At 37.7% G+C, this 27,764-nt stretch overlaps 1 protein-coding gene across 2 annotated transcripts in view; it reads left to right on the top strand.

The window, feature by feature from the left end:
* The window catches only part of LOC126869699 (glutamate receptor ionotropic, kainate 2-like), a 150,728-nt gene that overhangs the window by 80,878 nt on the left and 42,086 nt on the right, over nt 1–27,764 (top strand). For both annotated transcript variants that reach the window (XM_050626569.1, XM_050626571.1), the window contains exon 2: nt 7,049–7,156. In XM_050626569.1, coding sequence (XP_050482526.1) covers nt 7,049–7,156 — 108 coding nt within the window. The remainder of the gene's footprint in view (nt 1–7,048; nt 7,157–27,764) is intronic.

Below are 27,764 nucleotides of genomic sequence, written 5' to 3'. Positions count from 1 at the left end.
AACGTAACTTTATTTCAAAGATAAAACGAAGAACTTGAAATATTTGAATAAATTATATTTGTTCTTCAAAAATGAATAAAAGACATTTTATACAGGATATTTTAACTAAGGAGGACAATCACTACAATAATCGTAATTTTTTGAACCAATATTTTAACTAAAAAGGGTAGTGTTCCTACCAGTAAATTGGGGATGTTCATGCAATTTTACATTTGTATGAACATAACTAAAGAAATAGGTTCTAAAGAAATTTGTTTCGTCTATTACATATTATAATAAGTGTACCTTGTACTTTGATTATTTTATATATTCCTACAATAGCATTTCGTAGATTTTTGGAACCTTGAATTTCCTAAAAATCTATAAATATCCACAGTCTAGTTATTAGCAATAATTTATGAAAATTTTCTTAATTTTCGAGCTCCGTCACAAATTCTCCAATGTGTGGATTCTAGATTTGACATTTCAATTCTCCAAGCCTACAAATCACAACTCTAGCTTCCTAATGCTCCATATCCAACCTATATACATTATACATGTATCTAATCTACATGTATATAACGGATTCTCCACAATTTCACATAGAATCATTGATTCACGTTATCCGTCTCGTTCACTCGTGAGTACTCGCGAATACCAGGATTCTCGCGCAGAATTCTCACACTTGAAAACAACTATTGAAGAACAAATGTAGCCGATGATAATTGCGATAAGATACGAACGGTCGATCGACATACTTGATGTGGCCGGCGGCATTGCAATGACCCAAGAGGAAGCAAAAAACTCGAGGGGGTTGAAAAGTGTCAATTGAATGAATTTCACCGTTCGCAGATCATTACAGTGCCCAACAGCTCCCTACCGACGGAACAGCGACTTTAATGAAGGTTGACACAGATTTTCAACGAGCCAAAGGGTGACCGAGGGTGTTTCTGTATCCGATAAAAATCGCACCCAGTTCAGACCGCCTGTCGGGCTTTCTTCATCTTGACCTTCTTTCGCTCGAGCTCGAATCAATTCGCCGGTATTTTTCGCCAGAGTACAGAAAACTCGTGAATGGCCAACTTTTCTGTTAAATAAATAGCCCCTTCCGTTTCCATCGGTGAGGACAGGAAAGTTCGTTTTGAAGTGTCCAATCGAAATCAAACAAATGGTTTCGAACTTCGGCATTAACTTTCATTTTGAATTTTCTTTGTACCTTACAGTGGCTCACGAAAGTATTCGAACACCTTCTGTGTAATATATTATATGCGTTATGCGAAACACTTTGAAGTTTCATTTAGATCGTAATGAGGCACGATTATCATAATTATATCGACAAAATTTGGAATGAAGACTGGAAGTAGGTATAAAAATTATATGATGTATGGTGCAAGGATAGGTTTCACAGATATCATAAAAGTATCGAGACAGTTAATTACTCGTTATATTAATAAGTCTCAATATTCTGCGTTTATTGCATATTTTTGGGAATATTGTGCAAATACAGGTGGTGTCGAATATTAATATCATATCGACATAAAATAAAATTTAGGAAAAATTGCAAAACAATTTTGCGAAACGGTTTACACGTTTTAAATTAAAACGATTTTTTTTTTTTTTTTGTTAAATTTCCAAACACATTGTTCTGTAGGAAATCCTGAGTCGTATCGAAATGTAACTCTCACCGAAACGTAAAATGCGCGATTTTTCCGGAGAAAATAAAATTTTGACTGAGTTAGTTCATTTAACTTTCGACGAGAATACGGAAGTTGTTTTCGGCCGGCTTTCAATAATCGACAATGCAAACTCTGACACGTTTCCTGCACACGCTTAATCCATTTCACGCACTCGGACGTGTTCTTCTTGTGCGATTACAACTCGTTAATGCCAACATGATAGAAATTAAAAATATTTTTAGGAAACCTCTACACAAACTACGTAGTAGCATATAACTTTAAAGTAATAATATCCTTTTCCAATTTCTTTACAAATAATCACTAAATAATCTGAAGAATGTAAAAATATGCATTATATCTTTTGATAAATGGACGAAAACTTTGAAAGAACAGGATAAATAAGTTACCTGATCTACCTACAAAAGAATACACATATCGTTATATATCATATATATTACATAAATCAATGTTATAGATATGCTTTTTTTAAAGAAATACGAACGAATCTATTACACAATCTAATGGATTGCGAATAAAACAAAAGAATACAGATGAAATACGAAAAGAGAAGAAAATGCTAGAAAATATGAAAGGGCGAGGTTCGACAAGCACGCAGCTCGCATTCAACCGTTTCCAGTCGTTTTGATAAATTTTAAATCGATTAAAAGATTCTCTATGTTCCACGTGATTGCAGTTCCTATAATGCTCTCATTCAATAGATGCAGTTCGCTTTCAAATATCAATTCCCCTAGGAATAGCCGGATCTGCTCTTCCGCGAACCTTTTAATCGTGGATTTCATTACTTAATTAAAAATCGCGTGAAATGTTTGGATCGGCCCAGCTCGTGCGCACTACGGATATGAATTACCTCAATTTGTTCCATTCAGACTCGTCGGACGGGACGGGTTTCCGGCTACCTGTATACGTTTCATGAACGCAAACTCTAAGCGAACGGGTTCAACCAACGAGCGCACTGATGCCATTCGTTATTTTTAAGAGGGTCAGAACGTCAGCAGCGGAGGAAACTTGTCACGCGATCTCGTCGTTAAATAACCGACATTAAAACCATTGGTCGTTTTCCACCGTGAAATGTTCGCAGTTGAAACATTCAAATTTACACTGTGCTGCAATTCCGGCAGGTTCCGCTTCAGATTACGCGTCGTTGCAGCGCACGGATCACAAGCCAAACTTCCAGTTTGCTCGTCTTACGATTTCTGACTCTGAACTGTAGATATAAAATTCGGAAGTTCCAACAATTCACAAAGTCTTAAGGTCCAAAGTTCAGAAAGTTCAACTTGTAAAGTTCTTGCTTAATTCAAAGTTCTGATTTGTGCGTAGTTCAAACTTTTTGAGAGTTGTGCACAAAAATGCTAATTCTAAAGATCCGAAAGTTCGATTCCTAAGTTGGAAGTAGTTTTAAAAGTTCTGTATGTGTCAAATCCTTATACTGGGGGTGTCGCAGCGTTTCCCGGTCAAACGTTGTTAGCATATTCTGTAAGTCAAGACGAGAGAAAACTGGGAGCATTGTTAAAGAACTATAACAAAAAGCGATATATGAAATGCGGTAACGACCGTGCGTTGCTACGGTACAAAATATGAATAAGTCAGAAATATTTACATTCAGTAGTAGTCAGAAAGTATCGTAATACTTTTATGATTCCAGCTTCACGAGTAATAAACGAGAACTTCAAAGAGTAATAAATTCAATTTTTTGCTGTATGTCAATCTTGTATTGGCAGTAATGCTGAACATTTTGAAATGGAGTTTTAGCTGGAGTTGTAGGTGTATTACGATACCTTTTCACTGCTACTAGATGTAAATGTTTCTGGTCTATTCATACTTTGTACCGTAGTAACGCACGTTCATATTTCATATATAATTTTTTTGTTACAATTCTTTAACAATCCTTATAATGATATACGTTTATATGACATTCTTTCCTTGTTTGAACCTATAGAATATATTGACAACGTTTGACAGACAAAATTGGAGCACCCTGTATAAAGGCCTTGTTTTATTTTCAAGACTTGTACCAGTGTTGAGAAAGGTTTATGCAATCTGAAAATTTCTGAATTTTCAGGGACATACCTTTCTATTGCCACTTTCAAGGGTCGATTATATCGTCTAACGCAGCGGTTTGCAACCTGTTACGTCGCGTGAGATGGTCCATGCGACGTCCCTCGTGGTCTGCCCGCCAAGGGTCCGCGTACCGTCATTCAGACCCTCGATAAACCTAAGGCCCCACCATAAACTGAATCTTTTAACTTAATCCTGTAAGCATTTTCGGTTTATGGATGGTCCTTAGAGCAATCCATAGCAATCCATATTGTGCGCTCTCACAAACCTGACAGGAAAAGCCCATGAACATTTTCCCATGAACAAGTCACACATGAGCCACATTCGTAGGAGGTTTCCTCCTCCTATCTTCATTCATTAACGTTGGCTGTAACCAATGGGCATCGCGGATCGTTACCCTCACGAAAACTGTGAACAACGAATCCGCTTTCTTCGTTCAAAAATCACACCCACACCGAGCTTTCCTCCGTAATTACATGAGAGCGGACAGTCAATCAAATCTCAGCGAGAGAAGAGTCAAACACCAACTCAGAAGGAGTCAACATTCAAACACCAACTCGAAAAGAATAAAAAACTTAGTCACCACTCGACAAGCTGCTAATACCTATACGAGTCGAACACTTTGAACCCGATTGTGACTCGTGTGATAATCCACGAGTATCTCCAAATATTTATATAATCAATGAAATCCGTTGTTGGAAATAAAATATACATCATAACCTATTGGCCGCAGTGTTATACCAACTCAACTACCCCTATTATCCCAACAGAAATAAGGGGATCGATCTATTCGTGACGTCGATTATTATAATCGCAACGAGAATTTACGACTCCCACTGACGCGCTTCCTTGTGATTGTGTCTCTCTGCGACTGGTCGTCTTTACACAACCTTTATGCTGCTACGCCTCCCCGAAAAAAAATTTTATTCCGCGTCTCCCTACCTTTTATTCTTTTAACAGATATAATAATATATATACGTTTTAATAATGAAAACTTTATTACAAAAGGAAACTAAAAGCTACAATTAATAGAATAATAACAAGGTTTTGGTATAAATATACGCGCGTTGCGATATGAAGTTTAATTTATTTGTAGATATTATGATATGAAAATTAATATCTGATTAAAAAATTTTGCCGCCTCCCCTGCCAATAGTCCACGCCTCCCGGGTTGGAAACCGCTGGTCTAACAAGAAAATAATGATACATATCATAGTGATTGAGACATTCATCGTACCTCATTCTAGACTATATATATTATAATTTGTTTCGTTGTTTTATCATGTGAATATTTGCTCAATTGTACTGTATATATTGCAGGCATACAACACATTTCGTGTACCGCATACATTACAAATATTGTGTGTGTGTGTGTACATGTGTAATTATGCATAATTATGTATGAACATAATAAGTAGACGTTCAAATAGAAGTGTCATTGTAAATGCATACTACGAGTGCATAATAGAAGTAGTAAATAATGCAAGAGTAGCTACGCAATGTATATGCTAGTTCAAATGCAAATGCAAGTTCGGGAGCAAGTGCTTTACGCAAGTGCAAACATGAATGTAAGTACAAGTGTACGATGTAGGTGTAAGTGTTAGAGTAAGTTTATAGCGCCTATACAAGTGTATTCTGCAAGCACAGGTGCATAGTGCAAGTACAAGTGCAAGTGCAAGTGCATATTCATATTGCGAATGCAAGTGCAAATGATAATAATACAATCCAATATTGGATAAAGTTTCCTATAGTAAATTAGATAAGTTTATAGGAAACGAAGGTAATTAATTTACACAGTCTATGATTAAAAAATCAATCACAAAATTAGCACAAACATAAGAAATATAATGCGAAAGAACAGAAAGAATGATGAAAGAAACTTGGAATGTGAGATCAAGGGTTTATCCTGGAAAAGGAAGTAAACCGCCGGACAAGAAGCAAACGACCGAGGGCAATGTGCGGTCACGTATTTACCCGAAATACTTCCCGATCATTCTGAGCGATCAAACAGGTTTTCACACAGAACGATTGATGCCAGGGAAATCGCGCATTCCATCGACACAAGAGTGCACCGATTTCACTCGAGTTCGAACGCAAACCGTACGTGACAAGTACTCAATGCCTCTTAAATTCGGAAATCAGAAAAATCCTCGAATCGTGAAATCGCGCTCTGTCGTCCACCAAGTCGTACGTTCTTCCGCTTCTGCCTTCGTGTGTGAAATTTTATAGACCGATTTAGAACACGAAGAAAAACTGAGATTTACTTCTGAGATTTACCAAAAACGAATTTATTAAAACCAGGAGATAATTATTATTTTCTATTTCTCTTGCAGGAAGTCTAGCTATCGAATGTTGAAATTAATTATTCATGGCTTAGTAATTATACCGAGAAATATTAATCATAATAATATTCGTTGTACCTTTACAAATCTTGCTCGAATTGAAGAAAAATTAAAATATTGAAATTAATTCTTAAGATCTAGGAATCGTTAGTTGTATTGTATAAATTTAGATTTTTCATATATTCAAGTATTTGGACGTAGATTGTTAGAAAGATTAACAAAAAAACGTTAGAAAGAAGTAGAAGTGATGGTTATATTAATAAAATAGGTATTTGCCTGACATATCAAAGATTATACTACTTAATCGCATAAATACCTTTATTTAATAAAGGTTAAGATTTAAAACTATATTTCTGAAAGTGAGTAAATAATATCTGAAATTCATTCGCATCCGTAATTAGTTCACATTGAATGACATAATTACTCCATACAAAAATGCAACACATAATTATCTGAAAATTTAACATTCATAACTTCATTAAAGTTTCAAGAAATTGGTCAGGTACCTCTTTAATACTTTCGCCACCTACCAAAAAAAGTTATAATTTTCATTTCTATCCCTAAAAACTTCTGCTCGAATAGTTCGAGCAAGAAGATCGAACAAACAAGTGAGAAAACAGGATGAGAATACATAAGTCATTACAAGAATCATTACAAGATTTAAATAGCGGATATCGACTTTTACTGGAAAATCGCAATTGTACCTGACGTTATGTTTTTCTGTGGGTCTCGCTAAAAACTCTGTTGTGACGTCGCAATGAAAAACGATTTTACGTTGAATGAAATGTAACTCTCATGACTAGTTGCAATAACTGTCTACGAAACACACGTTCGTTGCATCAGACGAATCTAACCTGTCGAGAAATAGCACAGTTTCGCAAAATATTTAGTTTAACGTTATATTGCACTACTAGAAAAAATAGTACTATCTCTAAATAATTTATCCGCTAATTATTTAATATGTGTTTTCCTCAGATCACAAAATGGCTGTTAGCGTGGATTCAAAATATGCTGCTGTCATCGTCATCGCTTTGTTGACAGTAGTTCCAGGAACTCACGGTGTACCGCGTACAATTAAAATTGGTGAGTAACAAAAACAAAAATCTAAATATTAACGAACCTAACCCAATGTAATTTCTCGTCAACATACTTTTCCATTGAAGTAATTTACCCGTATCTCGATGAGAACTATTACCGAATCTACTGAGTTCCGAGAATTCCAGTAACGGCAGCAATTTGCAAAACAGAACCTCTCAAAAAAAGAGTACGAGAAAAATCTGCAACAAAATGTCACTTTCGACAAAAACACTGTGTGCTACGAATTTCGTGTCGAGCAAAAGGTAAACGAAGAAGTAAAATAGAACATGCGCGGGTGCAAATTAAATTTCTACCAGTGTCGAGACAAAGCATCCCCCCTCCGTCCTCTATGCGCTCCTAAAAAAGATGAACGAACACACTGGAAAAAACTCTCGTTTTTTCCAAAAGAACGAGGCGGCGTAAAAATATTTCTGCAATAATCGTAACCACGTGCCTACGTACTTGTGTTCCAAACAAAAGACGCGACACCTTTCAGTTTCAGTATAAGATCAAACAGTAAAACAGGGAAAGAGAGGTTTTTCAGTCAGTTCATTTCCATCCAATACAAATAACTCGTCGAACGAAATGTACGTCCGATAGCGGGCGGATCGGGGAGGGGCAAAACGTAAATTGCACGTGTCCCAACGTGACCGCACACTAAAACCGCAAGCACACCGACGGTGTTTGCACTTTATAGGCGTATTACACGACTGCTCTCACGGAAGTCACGTACGTGGCCGCAGGTTACCGAAGAAGTGCGCGTTTGTCATGGCGCCAGCTTAGTAGAAACTCCCCTTATGAAAATGCCCAAATATTTAGAGAAGAACGGATGGGTTTCATAAGAGGTCTGTTCTAGCGTATGCAGTAGCTGCATTTACCACGATATATACACACCGAGCCGCGCACACATTCGTATACACAACCACCATGGTGAATGCGACGCGTACTGGATATTTCGTTGAGTAGCCTCGCTGAAAATCCCTCGACATACGTGTAATGCGTATGTACCAGCTGATTCATACGACTACCGTAACCAAAGAATTCTCTTCTGACAAGAAATTATTTAAAGTTTCTGGTTGAACGATCGAGCAGAATTCTCATTGCCGTCCGTTCTCGCTGGCCCATTTCTAGAACGAAAGGATGTATGTTTAATTAAAATTGAATAGGCTCTCTAAGGTAGTATAAGGCTGTGTAATTAAAGGACTGGAAATTTGAACTAACTTTGAATTGCAGTATTTGAAAGTCTTACGATAGTGTGAATATGTTAATGGAAACTGAAGAGATGTTTGTTCATTTTTAATATTAATCATGTAATATAGAAAAGAAGCTTGAAATGTAAGACTGAATAAATTTTTTGAACGTTGAATGATTTTTTTGCTACGTCGACGAAACGTATTGCTACGATCGAACATGAACTTCCGATATTTGATACGCTTTCCTTTTTCTTGTATCAGGCATTTCCGATATCCGTATGCGTAGCCTAAAAAGCTGCCTCCGAGGAAATCAATTTCGGATCGCCAACTCCCTTTTCTTATCTCGAGTTTGTATTACCCGTTTCATATTCTTTACTTGAAAAGTATTTCTCTTTCGACATAAAAATGATAAAAGGCTACAGTCTCAATGTTTGTGATACCCGCTAGTGTTTCGCTTCAGCGCAGGGTTATGGAAGGTTTTTAATGTTACATCAATGTATATAATAGAAAATAACCTCTTCGCAGAGGTTAAAATTGCCTGGATGGAAGAAAAGTAAAGTCACACGACAAAAGAATCATCGAGCACAGTTTGAATAATCTAATAAGCGAGCTTTATGATCTAATTAATGCAAGAATTGTAAAAAAAGTAAACATCACTGTACAATATTCAGGGACGTGTACAGAGTACATTGACAACGCCTGATCTTTTCATTCGGTGCAACTGAGGATTTATAGGCTTCGATTTTTAAAATTTCGGATGCAATATACATAATCGATGCAATGAGAATGTCGATGGTAATTATATGTTAGAAGATACTTCAAAAAAATACAAGCCAATAAAAAGCTATACAGTCATTAATCATCGTCTTCTTAAAATTACGACAGCGTTTCAAACCCGCAATGACTTGACTATCTCTCCTACCTGAGATTATTCTTTGCACCGTGAACCCATCCAATAATTAATTTCAACATTTTTGAGATATTTTAACCGCAATCCGCGATCAAGATAAATAGACGGTAACCACGGACCGCAAATTTGAACAACCGTTTCAACTCCTTCCGTTAAGCGAGGCTGCATTCCGTATGGCTGACTATGAATGGGCCATTCTAGTGCCTCAAGTCGAATCCCATTCATCAATGCAGCGTTATCGAGCGACTCGAGTACAAATAATGAAATATCCTTCGATGATGCACAACCGGCCGAAATGCGCCGCAATAACAATTTATTTTGCAACCCTAATAAGCGGCACTCGAATTTACAGCCAGTGGGATGCAGAAAATTAAAACAGCAATCATTTTTATTATTATTATCGTTTTAAATTATACATTTTGTCATCTTAAATTAGACAATACCCAGAATACATGACACGTATAGATAGATAATATCGGCATTGTCCCAGATATGATTCAGTTGATTATCCGTTTCGTTAATACCAGTCATTATAATCGTATATCGTTGAATGCCCGTAGTATACTTGCTGTAGATGGCTATAGTTGCTCATCAAAAATCATAGCAATTTATTGAATGTGCAAGCTTAATATAAATGATAATCCTTAAAGACTAGTATTATTGTTAATAGGATTATTAGTAATACTTTATTGATCTTTTTATTAATTATAGTCACTCATCGTTGAATCAGGACTGCATATAGACAATTATTATTCACCTTCTAAAATTCGTAATATTTTGCTACATTTTTGTACATATTGAGCTGAAATATTAACATTTGAAAACTAATGTCGTTATTATTACCGATTATTAATAGAATAATAAAGATGTATTATCAGGAAAATGATACATTTTTCTAATTAAAAAGATTTAAGCAATTTCGATCAATAACTTGGCAAAATTCCTTAAAAAAGAGCGATATAAATACTTAAAGCAGAAGATCGGACGAAAATGTAATTACATACTACATAATCCACGAAATAGATATCCGTCGGAAGATGAATAATTCTTGAATGAACTACGTGACTGGAAACGTGTAGGTGGCGAGTATTTATCAATATTTCTTTCGCCCTTTTGTTTTGCCTTCGAAATAATCTACAAATTGAAGCGACACGTGGCGTACGAACGAGATTGAATTATTAGCGAACAAGACACGTAAGCGCGTCCATGCGAGACTAGTTTTCATTGGTTTACGAGCCCCAAGCCAGGCAGCACACGTCTCGCCTTTTCCACTAAACCCAGCGTTGTTCACGAGAATTACTGGTCATTCGAAGGGTGTAAGAAACCCTCATGGGCGAACCGTGAAAAGTTTCAGCGTGCCAGCGCGATGTGACTATAAATAAGGATTATATTCGCGTACGACGTGTCGCGTGTATAAAATTATACGTCCTCGCCTGCCGTTCGAACAGGCAGCTTTACGGTCTGCCGTGTGTAATTCCATTCAAAAGTAACAAACAAGCGAATCCAGGAACCCATCCACACCGTTCCAAAAGTTTAACCAGTCCTTTCTGACAACGATTTCACGATTTCGTTGTCATATTCACAATACTAGGCTAAGGTAGAGTTACCAAATGGGTAGAATTTACCAAATTTGGCTATAAATCTATATATAATAAATGCATGCATAATAAATTATGCCATTGATTTTGTGTAATACTTCGTGGGTATATCACTTATCCATTTAAATATAATTACGTATCTTTTACCGCATAAATTAGCTTAAAAGTACAACGGAGGAACCACAACACACAGCACAACGTTCAAAAAATTTGTGAATTTTAGAATCGATAATTCTTATAAATATGGAATAATGAAAATAGTTAATCATCAAGAAGGTCAATCGAATCATCGAATGTGGGAATTGCTTAGACTAAATGTATTATGACATTTTATAGGCAGCGATTTAATATGCATATTATTTATTAATAACGTTTCATAATATATAACAAATTTGAGTTTTCTATGCAAAGTTCAAGGTTGAATTTTAAAATATTGAAAGTTGACTGATTCGAATAACCCAATATACACGACGGAAGAATTCAAAAATTCGTGGCAAAGGAAAAATTTTGCGTGAGTGCATTTTGAAGCTCACGCTCTTCGATTTCAGCACGATACATTTTTTATGGTTGCAACGATATTCGAATTCTATTTCGTACGCCGGTAAACAGAACTGTAAAAATACTGCACGGAGATACATACATTTGTAACGCTTTTTAACATCGAACGGGTAAAGTTTTTTCAATCTCCGCATACATAAATTTTGCTTTATTTATTCGAAGTGGGAAATATCAAACATAGCTAATATTCGTAACTCAGATTGCTAGCGGAACCTAACCATTTCAGCTTATTCGTTGATCCAGTTGTGTTATTGTTTCACGATACTATCCCGTGTTGCGTTCACATTTTATTGGAAAATTCAGGTCAATATATAGTTTATCGTCGTTAATATTTCAACGAGGTGAATCTCTCGATCAATGAGCCGTCCGAAATTCGATTGAAAATAACGCTTTTTCATGTCAGTGATGATCCAATTGCGGATCTTATTCAGTATTTGCCCAATCAATTCTTATTAATTGGGTACATGTTGTACGTATACTATATCTTGGAATTGATTTCAAATTTCATCCATATGACCACGATAATAGTGTCTCGTTACAGTTAATGACATTTTTAAAAGCTGATGCATAACACACACCAGGTGTATCGAAAAAGTAATGGGACTGGTCCTGTAGAAATGTTTATATGTCATTTAATGAAAAATGTACATTGTACCCTTCAAAATAGTTCCCTTGGGAAGCTATACACCGCCGGAAGTGGTTCTCCCACTCCAGGGAACAGCGATTGAATTCTTTTAGCGAAACTGCTTTCAGTTGGTCAGTTACAATCTTTTGGATATTGTCCACATTTTCAAAGTGATGTCGTGTGATTAAGATTTTTAATTTTCGAAAAAGCTCAAGCGAAAAAAATAATAGTAATGTGGATTGAACTCTGAGGAACGTGAAGACTGTGCAATCACAAGAATACGTTTGTTGGCCAAAGATTCATTTACAGAGAGTGCAGTGTAAGACACTGCACATTACGACGCAGTTTCATTTCCACAACTCGTTACTGAAACACACTTTTATAAAATTCACTACGAAATCGCTCGTGTTAACTGAATCGAGTTCAGATTAACATTGAAAGCTAAAGTAGAGGATACTGCGTCACAAATAGCATCGCAGCATTGATACAATCGGATTCCCGGGAATCGAAATCTGATTACCTTTTAGATATATCTCATATTACATGTTTGTGAAAATTTTCTATGACAAGCATTGAAATACTTTCATGAATGTATGCACACGTAAATATTTAACAACAAAAGGATACAACTCTCAACAATTCTCGACAGATGATACATACGTAATCTCTATTACGACAAGGTTTGACCATCACTGCACTTTGTCACACGAAAGTTTCCTGCATCGTAAACTTTTTCATCAATACTCTATAAAATGCCACAATTCACCTTATACAGTAAGTAGTCAAAGTATATCTTGGAAACATCATTGAGCTCGTTCATGTTATCAAGCCGTCAGATGTTTATTGATATCGGTATAAAGCAAACAGAGAAAGCACAAAGAAAGCACGAGGAAGGGAATCAAGTGAAAAGGAATCACGAGAAACGATTGGAGGAGCGCGTGCGGCATGAGCCAGTCAGCCTTGTATCGTAAAGATCGTCGATTTCCTGTACCGTCGGAGGCTGTGGCTTCGGGGCTTCCACCATCCGGAAGAGACGAGCATCGCGCCAGGTAGCGACTTCCTTTGCCTTCCCACGAAGGCAGACCACTCTTTTCAAGCGCATGCCATCGCGAAAATACCCTTCCTCCCTGAGTAAGTGATTACTTCCCTTTCAAACGTGTAACCGGATCGGGTATGCGTGTGCCACTATTCAATGGAAATAGAGAGACGCCTTTTCATTGGCGTTTCCTGTAGAAAACTACCCCTCTTCCGCTCTCGTTCCTCGTCCCGTTCTAACCGTGAACTTTTGATAACGTTATTAGAAGTTGTTCGCCGGTCGATCCAACGATTCCAGCTTAGCGAAATGGTTCCTCGCGGTTCACTTGGGAGAAATAAAGTTGTCCACTGGGGACAGATAAAGAGAAGAAATCGAAGAAACGACGAGACAGAGGCAGGATGGCTTGATCGATATTCAACGGTAGATAAAGGTGTGATATATCGTCGCGGTGAATGTGGAAACGGCCTGGATGCTGCTGACATCGGTGACGGACGTTGGTGTTGCTGGAATGACCTGTGAATCCCGGACGAAGAATACGTTTAGAAAAATCCATCGACAAAGCTAATCGTTGATTTCGTCCATTGACTTTTTTGACCCGTTCTTTTTCTATCCACTTCCTGTTCTTTCTGTAAGAGATTAATGACTTTGTACTATGAACCGAAGAACAGAATGATTTACAGATCTTGCATCTTCAAAATCATACAGAACCTTTGATAATGTGTGTAAAACGAGCAACATCTCTGTTGTAACTCTACAAACGCAATCGCTGTCTAAGCAAAAACTGTTTAACACACCACAAAAGCAGTGTGAAACATACTAAAAGCGTAGAAAATAACGCACTCGCGAGACTTATATGTACAGTTCCACGGGGGGTCAAAAGCGTTCACCGAAACACACATATTCCAAGGGCCGAAATGTTTAAGGGAATTTGTTACGTCGCGTAACACTCTACCTAGCCGAGGCCACACACCGCGGGCAAGATGGCAACCAGATGTCTTCGGATACTCACTGCGTACCCTCAACAGTCTCATGTACCTTCCATAAATCTCATAGATTTCCTAGTAGAGGTCCTTCGAACCAAACAAACGTCTGTTTCCGAAGAATTTCCAAAGACTATTGTCTACCACGGCTTGACAAGGAAAAGTTAGTTTTTCTCACGTACGCTGCAACTTTCCTACCACTAACCACTTTCTCTCGAGGGCGGTTAAGACCCTTCGTTTAACCAATTAACAACGAAGCCTATTTCCCTCACTCTCTTAACTAACATCGGCACCAACAAATCCGATGGTCCCGTGCGTTAGACACACCCATCCTTAGCTTTCCTCCGACACAGCATCGTCTCCCAAGACAGTACTGATTTTACATCCTTCGAACGGTCAACATCCTTCCACCGGGTATACACACCCGCAGATCAGTCACTCACTCATCTCGTACATACGCACCAGCGTAACTGTCTTCGTTATAAGTTGTTGGAATAAACGGTGAAATATAACTTACTCTACTGTGTCATATTCATTTAACCACCTCTGTTATCTTAACCGAAACAGGGGAATGACTACTTCGCGGCGTCGATTCACCGAATCGTAGCGAGAATTTACGCCTCTCGCTGACGCGTTTTCCTCGCGACCGCGTCTCTCCGCGAACGGTCGTAACAGAATTTCTGTTCCATTTAACTTTCCACGTAGACTTGTTTCAAATTTTCACAACATCGATGTTCAATTTGAAATTTCAAATATCATTATATCGTGTTAAAAGATTTTAAACATTTTCCATCTACTTATCAAAATTTTCACAAGACTTTTTTATACTCGAAAAAGTTGAAAATTCTTAACCGGAATTCCTTCCATACTGATTACATGGCCCCTCTAAAAATTTTCCTAGCTCCAAGTCGGAACTTTCACCGCGTACAACTTGCTCCAAAGTTTCGCAAAGTTTTTGTTGCACCGTTGTAAAGAGGAGGATAGAGAATACAATTGTTTGGGAACGATACAGACGGAATAGGAGAAGCTGCTGGGAAATATCAAATCGCGAAGCTGCCTAACCTTTGGAGACTGAAGTTCCTAATAACAGTTTGGTTCACGCCTGTCCTACAATTTCTCCTCGGGAATTGTAATTGCTCCGTGGAATAATTCACAGGCATTATAGATATCCCGAGGACAAGAGTTGATCATAGAACGCCTAATGAAGGATAATGATTAGTCCAATCACCGGCTATTCATACCGATCCCCGTTACAAAGGGCCTACCTTCCCGTAAATCCAACTATGACCCTGTCTACCTATCAAAGCAGTATTTCGCGCTGCATAGCTGAAATTGTTTAACGAGAAAAGTTTCATTCAATTTCGAACCGAAACCATGTCCGTATTTACGCTGCCAGAGACTTTTTCCCTGCGCGATGGAAGCACGAAATTTGTTTCATGGAATACCGCTCCCCCGGAATGGTGAAAGAGGGTGGAATGATTTATTTTTATAACCGGATAGTTATGCGTATGCAAATGTTTAAAGCGTTTCACTTGTCTGTAACGACGGGAGATGTCGTTAAAGGCGTCCAGAAAATTCTAATAATGAGAACTGGAATTTAATTGTATTTGTTCTTCTCTGCTTTTCTTTTCCTCTCCCTCTTCTCTTCCTTTTTTCTTTTTTTCTTTTTTCTTTTTACAATTAAATATAACGGTTTGAGAAAAGAAGCAAGAAGGGTGGCAGGAATATGGAGTAACGTCGAAAAATAATATCGTCGCCAGCTTTCATTCTTTTTCATTATAATTCTTTCGCCGATATTATCGTCGAAGGAGATACGGAAGTTCCTCGTTTCGTCTTATATTCTTGCCGCTCTTTACTCCCTTTGCGTCACTCTATTGCGGGCCCGATAATAGCACGGCTAAGCTCGACTTTGTGGATAATAGTTATAAGTTTAATTAAACCAGTCCTTCGTAGCGCAACCCTCCATTCTTCCTCTGGGATATCGTACCGCGCGAAGCGCAGATGATTCCCGTATCAAAGAAGAAAAATTGCAGGACGCTGGGCGTATATTCCCTTTCTCTTCCTCTCTCTCTCTCTGCATGCTTCCCTTTCCGAGCATTTTCTTTGAAAATTCCGGCAACCATGGCGAATCTACAAAGAAATTTTAATCGCTTCTGAAGCAAAAGATACGCCCTCGATGCTTTATAAATCTTGGTAATCTATAGAAAAATGAGGACAACATTGTAGTAAAACTGTATATAAGTACAACGAGGAGGAATTAAAGAAACGCACTTATACCGAGATACACTAAGCGATCATTTTCTGTAGAAACACGTTTTCTCCATTTTAATTTCCGGCAAGCTCTTTGTTATAATCATTTTTATACTGCTATGTGGACAAACTGCACGTTGTATATGTTGTACTTGTGAAAATATGATTGGAAACCGAGAAAGTTCTATACGAAACGTCCAAAGATTTCAGAGATTCGTATTATCATTATTCTGTTCCTGTAGCGGCACATGCGTCACAGGACGTTTCGATTCGAAGATGCCTCACGTAGTTGTTTTGTCACAGAGGATTAACACTGTACGACGTACATAATGTAATAAACAAACTCTGGACAAAGCAATATCGCGGCTACGTGCAACCGTCAACCGGAGCCAAGTTCAAACCTTCCGGTACCTCCCCCCTTCCCCGCCCCCCACTCCGACCAGTATAAATAAATGACCATGTTCTCCAGACATAGTCAGTCGCGCGAATCAATATTTAGTCATCGAGATCATCAGTCGAGCGAATAAGTATAACGAATCAGCATAACAATTAGTATCGGTACTGCAGTATCGCGCAATCTTGTAACGAATATCATCGAGCGAGCTTACGATTAACTTTGTATTTTACATTTTAGAATATCTGTAAATATAGTTAACGAAATCAACTCGTCTTGTTATTAATTTAACCAACAACACGTCTCACCGCCCACCGCATTTCAATTGGCAGTTTCCCGTTGCTTCAACCACTGTTAAGTTTCATAATTTTTGAAATCTAACCCTAAACGGAATTGGTCTAACTAAAACTGATTGGTTTTCGTCAATTTTTCACTTCACGATCATAAAAGTCTTGGATTTGTTTAATACGTTTATTAGTCCCGTAAACATACGTACCAAAATTAAATTCGGCACGCAAAATCCCTGTTTCTCGCCGTTAAACTCTTTTCGCAAAGCCGTTTCCTCTGGTTGATCCGATAGCAAAATATCGGAAGCCTAATGCGAAAGCCAACTGGTTCTAGAACCAGCCGTGAAACACTACACTTTCCAGCAAGGATGTTTCCAACAACAACAGCCTGGTAATCGTTCACCGGTGAAATTTTGCCTGTCGAAAAGAGAAAAATATTGCGCTTCGCTGACACTCGTTAGATATTCATGGGAATCAGAGTGCAATTCGCGCTTTTTGCTCGTGACAAGTACGTAAGTCGAGACCAGGACCTGTGGCCAGGAAATCGGGATAAGGGTAGAGAGGGGGGAGCAGGCAGACAAACAGACAGACGGAGTGGGAGAGAAAGATAAAGAGAGAAGGAAAAAGAAAAAGGAAAATAATTCCGTGAGAAAACATTAATGAGGCTTGAACATTCGCGGACAACGTCGAACGGGCTGAACTACTGAATCTCTGGTCCGATTTTTCAACGGTTGGGCGTCGAAGTTTGAACGAGTGGCCGTTAAAAGGAAATATTTTTCCTCATCTGGGCTTTCCCAACCACGTCAAAGGAACCTTCAGGAAAAGTGGTAAGGGAGGAAGCGGGGAACAGCGGAAGAATCCGCGAGGGGAAGTAGAGTTTTTCCAACGAATGAAATTAAACGACTCCCGGAGAAAGAGCTCGTTTAAAAGCGTATTCGCCCTGGTATTTTCGAGCGGATGAAAAAGGGGCGGGAGTGGCGGCGAGGATTTTTTTGAGGGCATGGTAAAAGGCACCACAGACAGCCGGAATGACAACCCTTCTGGTCAGGTTCAAGTTTCCTCCTTAGAATAACATCAAACCAGTGTTAAACTGCGAGAACGTGATTCGCTTGAAAAATTGTTGTTTACACAGTATAAGCGGTCGTTTTGATTAATTTTGTAAGAAAGATAATTCCACGTTTTGATCTGTTTAACTCAAGAGCTAAGAAATGTTTAGCTTGCGAACTTGAACTTGCTCTTCATTATGAAGTTTGTATCTTAATCCTTCATCTGCATACTGATTGCTTTCGAATAAGTAATCTTAAGACACTTTTTCATTTTTTCCATGTTTTTCCTTAAATTTTGCTCTGCTTAAATAAATTGAGGTAACACGTGACAGTAAAAAAAATTCGTTGATACTCTGGAAACTTGGAAGAGTATACAATTATTTCGGAGGATTTTTTAGGACACAAAAACCTAAAAAGGAGACAGTATGGACTTAAACGACCCAGTATACAGACGACGTCAGTAAAAATAAGGTTGCAGAAGGAAAGTTAAGGATCTTATTAAAAGTAAAATGGTATTCAGAAATAAAGACGTTTCAAAGAAATTAGTTGAACGGCCTGTTTAATTCAAAATTCCAAATAAAATTCCAAAAGCCAGAATTGATCAGATTACATTTTGAAACATTAAACATCGATGGCATATTTCAAAACTGAATTTAAAACGTTTCCCAAGAAAAGAATTAGTCAGTTTGATTTCAGAATATCTCAATAGCCTTGTGAAATCAAAATTCATACCATAAAAATAATATTAGACCCGTAAAGAATATTAAAATTCCAGACAGCTCTTCAATCAAATTATTACGTTTAATTCCTCGACAGGATATGTCATTTTGATCTTTCTTCACATTACATCGTACAACGATCTGCTTCATGTAGATATATCGCTAACGAAATTCTTTCTTTTCATTCAACTGAATGAACATCATCGCGTTGAATCATAACGAATCCGTTTTATTCTTTGCCAAGGCGAAAATCATCCGTTAAAGAACAGTCCCTAGCGAATGCTCGTTTGTTTACCGCACTTAATTTCTCTTAAGCGATAGGGAACGAGCAATTATCCAAAACGTTCTTTCCGATCCGCGCTAGAAGACGCAAACCTCACGCAGTGAAAATAATCAATCAGCGAAAATAATTGGACAATCGACGAAAACCGAGCAACATTGCCTCTTTAAATCTATGTTGCTGAATGTACTGTTCCAGCAAATGAAAGAGACCCAGCTGGCATCGAATAACAGATGTTCGTTGAACACGTTGATAGGCAAGCAATAAAAATTCGAGTTACAAAAGCTGTCGAAGTTTCGCCGAGGGTATTTAATTGCTGGAGGTAAAACAAAGCTCATTTTTTTCTTTTGCTTCGTGATTCTTCCTTTTATTCGTGCGATTCTTTCATTTATCGCTGAATGTTTTAAGCATGAAGCGAACTAATGAATAGAGCTGAGCGGAGAAAACGATCCGTCATAGGATAATGAGGATACTCTCTCGTTATTTATTCCAACACTTTGAAGCAGATCTACATTTTGCTGTCTTTTCTTTCGATTCAATGCTTTTTTGACTTTCGATACAGAGAAAAATCTGGTGCATAGCTGTTAATTCTTATGCAAGCAACCAACATGGGGCTATCGTTAAATGATGACAATAAATAACAAACGAATAAATTAGTTTGAAATTTTGATATTTCAAAGGTTTGCATAAATTTCGATGTAAATATGTTCGAATAACGTGAATTCAAAGTGATTTTACGCTATTTTTATTAAAAAAATAACAAATTGATAGAAGCAATGTAAGAATTTATACTCGAGTACCTGGTTGTAGATATTATACTAATATTAATATTGGTTTATTTCATAAGTGTATAATACTGTTTGCGTACGCGTAAAATGGATGTGAGTTTAAATGGAAATTGTTATTATCAGAATTTTATAAAATTGAAATAGAAAACTTCAAGATAAAGAGTTATAAATAATACGGAAAGATTTCTCGCTTATCAATTGCCAACAGATAATTCTTTATTTTCATTTAGTATACGTTTCATTTAGTATCAACGATAATATTACTTATGAAATGATCTGCTATAAACGATACCATCGAAAACAACGACGTCTTTGACCAAGTAGTTCGACATCTTTTTATAAAATTTTCTTGGTAAAGGTTTCTTTCGAATGGTATAACGATCAAAGATAAAATTCTTCGAAATAGTCAACGCCGTTTTATTCGATCGTTTAAGGGAGACGATGCTGTCCAAGATTATTTCACAAATGATAATCGGGATTATGACCGCTTTAAAAGTTTATGTTTAAAGTAACATGGCTTTTCTTGCTGATACTGCGACTTTCGTGACTTTAACGTCTCTCTCTATTTGCAACATGCTAATGAGATACCGACTGGGATTACGAGATTGCGTTAATTCTTCTTCATTTCAGTAAGGAAAATATCTATACTTATTTTACATTCTTTTGAGCATGTTTCAAAGTTCTAAAAGTTATCTAACGATGAGATTCAATCAAATATATGTATACTTATAAATTATATAAATTATACAAGTCATTACCAATACATTAGTTTCCTTTCTATATTTACAAAGTGTTTAACTTGCAGAATAAGTATCATAGAATTTGAATATGTATTAGCATAAGTAATTCAATATTTAGAATAATTGAATCTCAGAAAAGCAATATTTCAACTTCGAAAGATAAAAGGCTATTGTTTCACAGATTTTACATTTCATTAACATTCGTATACGATTGTCAAAATCGAGTAAAGTGTCTTGATACTTATAAGCGGTAATGTAAAAGTACATATAGTTTGTTTTTCTTGCAGTATACATAAAGCGTTCTTAGCTTTAGCTCTAAAGATCTATCGCGATGGTTCTATTGCTATCACACGAGAGTCAATTTCCTTCCAGAAGGAAATGTCTCTTTAAGAGGACGCTCGTAAAAAGTCACGAGGAATTTTCACAAGCGGTCGCACACAGGACTTGCGACTCTCTCTCTGTCGATGCTTGCTTATTTTTCTATTAAAAGATTCAAGGTGGACACGGTTAGTAACATTGGGTTACGAGGCCACGCTGTATACTAGTCGAATACTGTTAAATTTCAATGTAGTTATAAATAAAGCAGGCACAGGGGATGATTATCATAGGCAACTGCACCCACTACCATAGCAACCGGTGCGACTATCCACATAATAACCAACCATGTTTTACAATTTGTACCATTGTAATGTTGTTTTAATTGATGAAACATTAAATGGGTCGGTGTACTAATACGAGATTATATTATCTCGAGCTGCTAGCCACGGTTGCCAGCAACCATATCAATAACGTGGTATTTCATGGTTTTTCGTTGACGATCCGAAAGAGGCCGGTTGAAACGTTGATGCGTCATTAAAATGTGTTATGCAATTTTCGTCGTGGATAAATTGTAGGATTAATTAGCAATTCGAAACGGCTAAGTGGTAACGGCGAGAATTCCAAATGTTGTGCATTCGGAGAAAAACATCGGACCAAAGTGTGCTGTTTGAATGTTCATTAAATCTTCTTAATAGTTCGTCTATATGTTTATTATTTGCTCAAAAATTTCTGTAGCGAAAATGGGAAAACGTAAAAGAACCAAGAAAAGAAAATCGAAGTAAAAAAATTTCCAGGCTGTTCCATTAATTTATCACAGAATAACTAACTCGTTATATTGTTAACGATTTTAAGCTTCATAATACTTGACTGTTCGGTTGAAATACGTAACCAAACATTATCACTGCGAATTTATATGGATTTGTGTGAAATTAAAAAATACCAGATTTCTTTAATTGCATTTATGAAAGTCTGGTTTCGCATAAATATCCGCAATGCGATTTTCGCAGACAATAACAAACGGAACAATAGAACCAGAATACAAGAAATCTTGAAAGCCAACGAATAAAGACGTTTCTATGTACATTTAATCTGTCTGCGTAGCCAGGAGAGATTCAATCTACGAAATGTCTGTACAGGATTTATCGAGTTATACAAGCGGCCACTCTCAGCTACCCCTTTTGAATAGCGCGCGAAAGGTTCCGGTCGATTGGGTACTATCGATTCGACGATCTAGGCTGAGACTAGCGGGATACGCCGCGTCGGCTTTATTTTATTTTTCATATACAAGCTCTAGAAATCCTGTGAAAGGCAACGAGAACGCCGTTAAGACCTCAAAGTAGCCCTTTTACAGACGCAACTCTCGCTTAATGCGCCGCGACACTTCGGGCTAGTTTCACTTCGTTGGCCACGGCGATGCTTTCAGCCGTCCTGGACCATTATCCGGTACTATTAACAGCTTTATGCAAATTTTGTTTGCCACCGACCGACAATATAGACGAGAGCAAGCGGGATGGGTTCGTCGTTGGTAGTTGAATGTCATCAATGCTTGTCGGAATTTCGCGGAGAATTCGAAGATTTCGTGTTTTATAGAATACTAACCAGACTACTAACCATAATACTAATAATAAAAATGTAATATGCTTTCGTTAACAAGTTGAGGATGTATTTCACGGAATGAATTGCTCTCATACCCATCTTGCACTATTACTTTTATTTCGTGGGAAAATAAAATACACCGAATTAAGCTATTATACTAGCAATTCAATAATAATCAGTTTATTGACTTCTAGTTTATCAGTGTTTATAACCAGTGCATTTGTAGATAACTGTCGGCCGATCACGTCACGTGGCATACGTAGAAAATCGTCAAACCGAATATAACAGTTAAGCTGCTAATTTGTATCGTGGTAGGAGGAAATTTAATATATCGAAGCAGTGTGTGTCTTGATGCAGTAATTTTCAGAAAAGTTTATAGTAAATTTTTAAAAGTCGCCGTCTAGCCATTCTGTCCATGTAAATACATTGGCCTGGCCTAATCTTCTGTCGTAGCGCACAAGGCATGGATTTACTCCAAAACCTTATTGATAAGACCATTAGAGAAGTCTCAAATGAAATGTACTTCCCTTTCTTTTCTTACTTATCCGTGTCTTATACTTGCTTTCTTTACCTCTCTTTTTCAAATCCAAGCTTCTGCATTCAACACCACTTCTGGAAGAGAAGAACCGCAATTTTCATAAAAAGGTATTGAAGTATTGTTTTAATTAAAAAATTTAGATAAAAGAATAGCACATGGAAGATTAAACTTGTAATCCTTTTTTTAATATCGATACTTCTCTGAAGTCACGTTTCGATGTAAAATGGGAGAATACAAGCAAAGTAAGATACAAGCTTCGTGAGGAGCAGAATTGAAATGCGTATGAAAACGCTTCAGCTTTTCACCGCTGTTAGATAAAATACGAAATATAAAAATTGGCAATGTATAAATTAATACGTAGTGGAATAATTGGAAACTTTAATGGAAGGAAATTTGCTTCCAGGAGGCAGGATGCGACAATGTTTGATAAACTTTTATTAAATGCCTTTTAAAAGCAACAAGTGCCGCCTCGTTTATTACCGGCGATTTATTTGGCCCCCTCTCCCGGTATACGCGAAACAATTCACTTTTTGTCCGAATGAATTTCAATAAAATTTATACGCGACGTTGCTGCCAATGCTTATTGACTCATTCGCGCAGCCGTTGAAAAAATTTCAATTAAAACGAGCCAAGATAACAACTTCACATATTGACACCCTCTTTCTACCCAGATTTCTTCACCGGAATAATTTTTTCGTTCTATTAACAACTCTTTTATTAAATGAACCATATTTATTTTAATTCTTGTGAAAAACGAACAATAATTCTTGGCGTTTTGTTTTATTATAATTGAACACCGTTGAGTGAACTCGCGAATAAACAGAATTACTGTGAACAAACTTCACTAAATACGGCTATGAACTCAACTTGATTCCCCACGGCGAACGAAAGGTGCTGTAGAACTTAAACAACTCAGCTTTACAGGGATTCAAAGACGACCGCACGTTGGAGATGATATCAGGAAACCTGAAATGGTGAATTCCATTACAAACGATTCACTGTGTTTATAATATCGACACATACAGATTACAACTCACAGAATTCAGCGTAGAAAATTCGTAACCGATACAGTTGCGTAGTGTAAAATAAATGATTCAAGATTTCTGAAATACGGCGTGTCTACAAAACGTGGATCTTGATATAAACGATCTGATTCCAGCGGATTTGATATAGAATATCGTAGTTCTACAGAACTCGATTTTCTCGCTATCGAACTTCTAAAACTCAATATCTATGATGGCGAGAGTCAATGTGTTTTGAATAGTACGTAAAATGCCGTAGGATAGAAGCTGAGTTATCATCCCATGTTTCCAAATGTTTACAGATTTTTAACGAATTATTATGATTTTAAGATTTGTTTGATGTACTTTAAGATTGAATAACTACTCATATAATATCGTGAATATAATAGTACATATAATATTACTTATTTTTTCCATTTTCACTACTCTTAACTATCCTTGAATTTCTTGCAAGACAAAGTCAAGCTTAATATTGCTTAATTTTCTTATTTATTACTCGTTCATCAACGAACTGATCGGCATTATAATCGACAGTTAATCACCAGTTAGCAAATAAATAAACTCTCAAACTATAGTTCTGATCCAAATCATTATCTTCTCCATCCCTCGTTATCCGATTCGCCCTTTGTTTCTCGTCTCGCGGCGAGACAGGCGTCAGCTCGATGTTCGTCAAACCGGCGCGATTGAACCTCTCGTCTAGCGTTAACTTGCCTTGGTTCTCGATTAAATTCTGCCGTACGCGGTGGGTACGTCGACTTGGAAACTCAGTAATCTACGCCCGGATAAGGGCTTAGCGAAACAGAGGATGAGAGCTCAAAGGGGATGGAAGAAGGAGCGGACGGCACGTCGCTTATCCGGACGTGTAATGAACTGGCCACACCGCTAGTCCGCGCTATAGTGACAAAGCAACAATTACATGCCATGGATCTAATTACACGACCTATTATTCCAGCTGTTTCTGAAATAAGCACGATCGCGGCTTTGATCATCCTCGTCGCGACCCTTTCCTCACCGAAAAGTATACCAGCGGTACATTTTAAAGGTCACGACAATAAAATATTTTACTATTTAGGATGTATGTTACGTTATATAAAATGCAGGCATTTTATATAACGTCTAGAAAATCTATAGAATACCATAAGTGAAACGACAAAGTATCAAACACTCAATATTTTACACATTTCTTGGACATCCTACGAACTGCCATAAGGCAAACCGGTAAAGTATAAAATTCTCGTTTCAAAGACGTTTTTATAATTAATGAAGATTTTGAACTATTTTTTCTTATAAATGTAACCGACGCTCAGTCTTAGTTTCCGAGATATTCGCAAAAAACTGTCCGTACTATTACAGTGAATTTTGCCTATAATTGTACTACCGTAGCAACGCATTTGTGAGAGTTGGTAGCTGGCCGCGGTAAGGCGACCGACAACCAATACTAACTCATAACACATAACTGTCACGAACACACAATTATAAGTAGAATTCACTGTAATGGCATCGACAGTGTTTGCCGAATATCTGAGAAACTAAAACCAAGCGGCGGTTATATGTGTAGGATACAATTCTTTAGTATGTTGAGTTTTACAAGATGCTTAAATTTTATCAAAATGAGTGAAGTGTATCCTTTTATGTGCAGTTCTCGTCCTTTTCTGATATTTTTTCAGTAAGAAGATCCTGTACTTTAGTTCTTTTAGTTCTTTACTTCTTTCATTGCCATATACTTTGTTTTTGCCACATATCTACTTATTTGCCTAAACATTGCTCGTCGATCTGTATAATGCCTAGGTATGTAGCGGCACATGAGCTAGAGGACAATTCAAGTCATGTTATTGTTTTGCCTCGGAGTATCAATATCGTTAGGATACACATAACGTAATAATAAATAACCTCCGGGCTAAACAATATCGCCGCTACGTGCAACCGTCAAGCGAAGACGAATTTGAATTTTCCAGCTCTCCCCCGACCAGTATAAATAAACGGACGCGATCGTAAACAGTTCAATTACAACCAGTTATCTATCAGTTATCTGTAATCAGTATCTATCGAGTATCTACGAGTATCGATCAGTTATCGACGAGTTATTAACGATCTTATTTTGCGACTTATACACTGTCTTTGCGAATCCGTTAGTACGAGCGTCTTTGCGAACAGTAACTGTATTTATTTATTTAACATTTTAAATATACTTAACGGTTTCAACAACGAGCAATCTTGTCTAATAAATCTCACGATCAACCATCTTCTACACATAAGCCTCCACAAGTATTATATATGTCGGGTTCACATTATGATTAGGGTTAGAGGCGTGAAACGAATCTTCATTTGTGTAAATTCCGATCAATTGCGGGGAGACGTAATCGCGAGGAGAGACGTCAACGGGGGTCGTAAATCCCCGCTACGATTATAACAATCGACACCACGAATTGATCGATCCCCTGATATCCGTTGAGATAATAGGGGTGATTGAGTTTGTATAACACTGTGATTCACAGAATTATAAATTATATAGTTACAACACTTAGATTACACTGACGTAGAGAAATAAATAGTTAACAACTTGTCGCACGAAGATGCGATAGATATGTACGCGAGAGCAGGGCTCTTATAATGGAAAGTAATGTATTAATGGACTTAGCACTATAATATATTTAGGAGAGAAGATGTATGTTCGACAACACCGAGAACCGACAAAAGATTTGCGTGAAGTATGCGACTCTCGCGCTATGTGTAGACTGCCGCGTTAGGCGTTAGTTTTTAGACTGACTGTCGCTCTTTTTCTAATACGGAAGAAAAGTTCGGTGTGGGTGTGCCCCTGTGCCTAAAGAACGCGGATTCGTTGTTCCCACTTTCGTTAGGAAAAGTGAGGGTAACGAACCGCGGTGTCGATTGGTCATGACCTGCACTACTGCTCGAAGGGATGAGTAGGGAGTCTCCTACCATCGTGGTGGATAGATGACTGTGTGCGTGAGAAAAACCTAGCTTGTTTTATTACAGAGCTATTCGGATTTTCCTAATGGGTGCATACCCGCTTTCTCCGTGTTTTAAGTGCGACTAATAAACCCAAGGACCTCTCTAAAAACCGACTGTGTTTCGATAAAATTTTAAGCTTTAGAAATTCTTCAAGACAAACGGATTGAAGACACATGGCGAAACAATACAGGGAAGTGAAAGCTATGGTGGGTCCTTAGGTTTGAGGCGGATGAAAAGAGAGAGAGGGTTCGTTTCGTCCCGGGACTACCGGTGGACTCGTCAGTAAGGCTATGCCCGGTAGTCCCTGCCTTAGACGTAGAGGGAGTCTCGCTAGGTGCGGTATTTGTATCAATCGCTCGTATATTCGACCGCTAGCGAGTTAGACAGATAGACTCGTTGTCGTCGTAGCCCTCTAGTGTTGGCGGTTGGTACCCGCGGATCGCCCGGGAGGTGTTGCGCCGCGTTGATGCCTCGTCCAGTCAGCGCCCTGTTGATACCGATCCGCCACAGGTTTATTGAGGGTCGAAGTGACGTTACGCAGGTCGGTTGTTGTCCGGTCGCGCGGGCTGGCGTGCAGATGTTTTAGGCGGCGTAACAATTTGGATTACACATTATTGTTATGCAATAGAGAAGACATTGACTAGTGCAAATACGACTATTACAGAATTTGACAAGTAAACCGTGGTAATTAGATACTCGAGAAGCTAATGACAATGATCCTAGGTCCAATAACGAATCCGCGGTCAACGGGATAACAGAATGC

The sequence above is a fragment of the Bombus huntii genome, chromosome 9 (assembly GCF_024542735.1).
Source record: "Bombus huntii isolate Logan2020A chromosome 9, iyBomHunt1.1, whole genome shotgun sequence".
NCBI classification, from domain to species: Eukaryota; Metazoa; Arthropoda; class Insecta; order Hymenoptera; family Apidae; genus Bombus; species Bombus huntii.
Note: the sequence above shows the minus strand (reverse complement) of the source record. Positions and strands in the feature narration are given on the sequence as shown.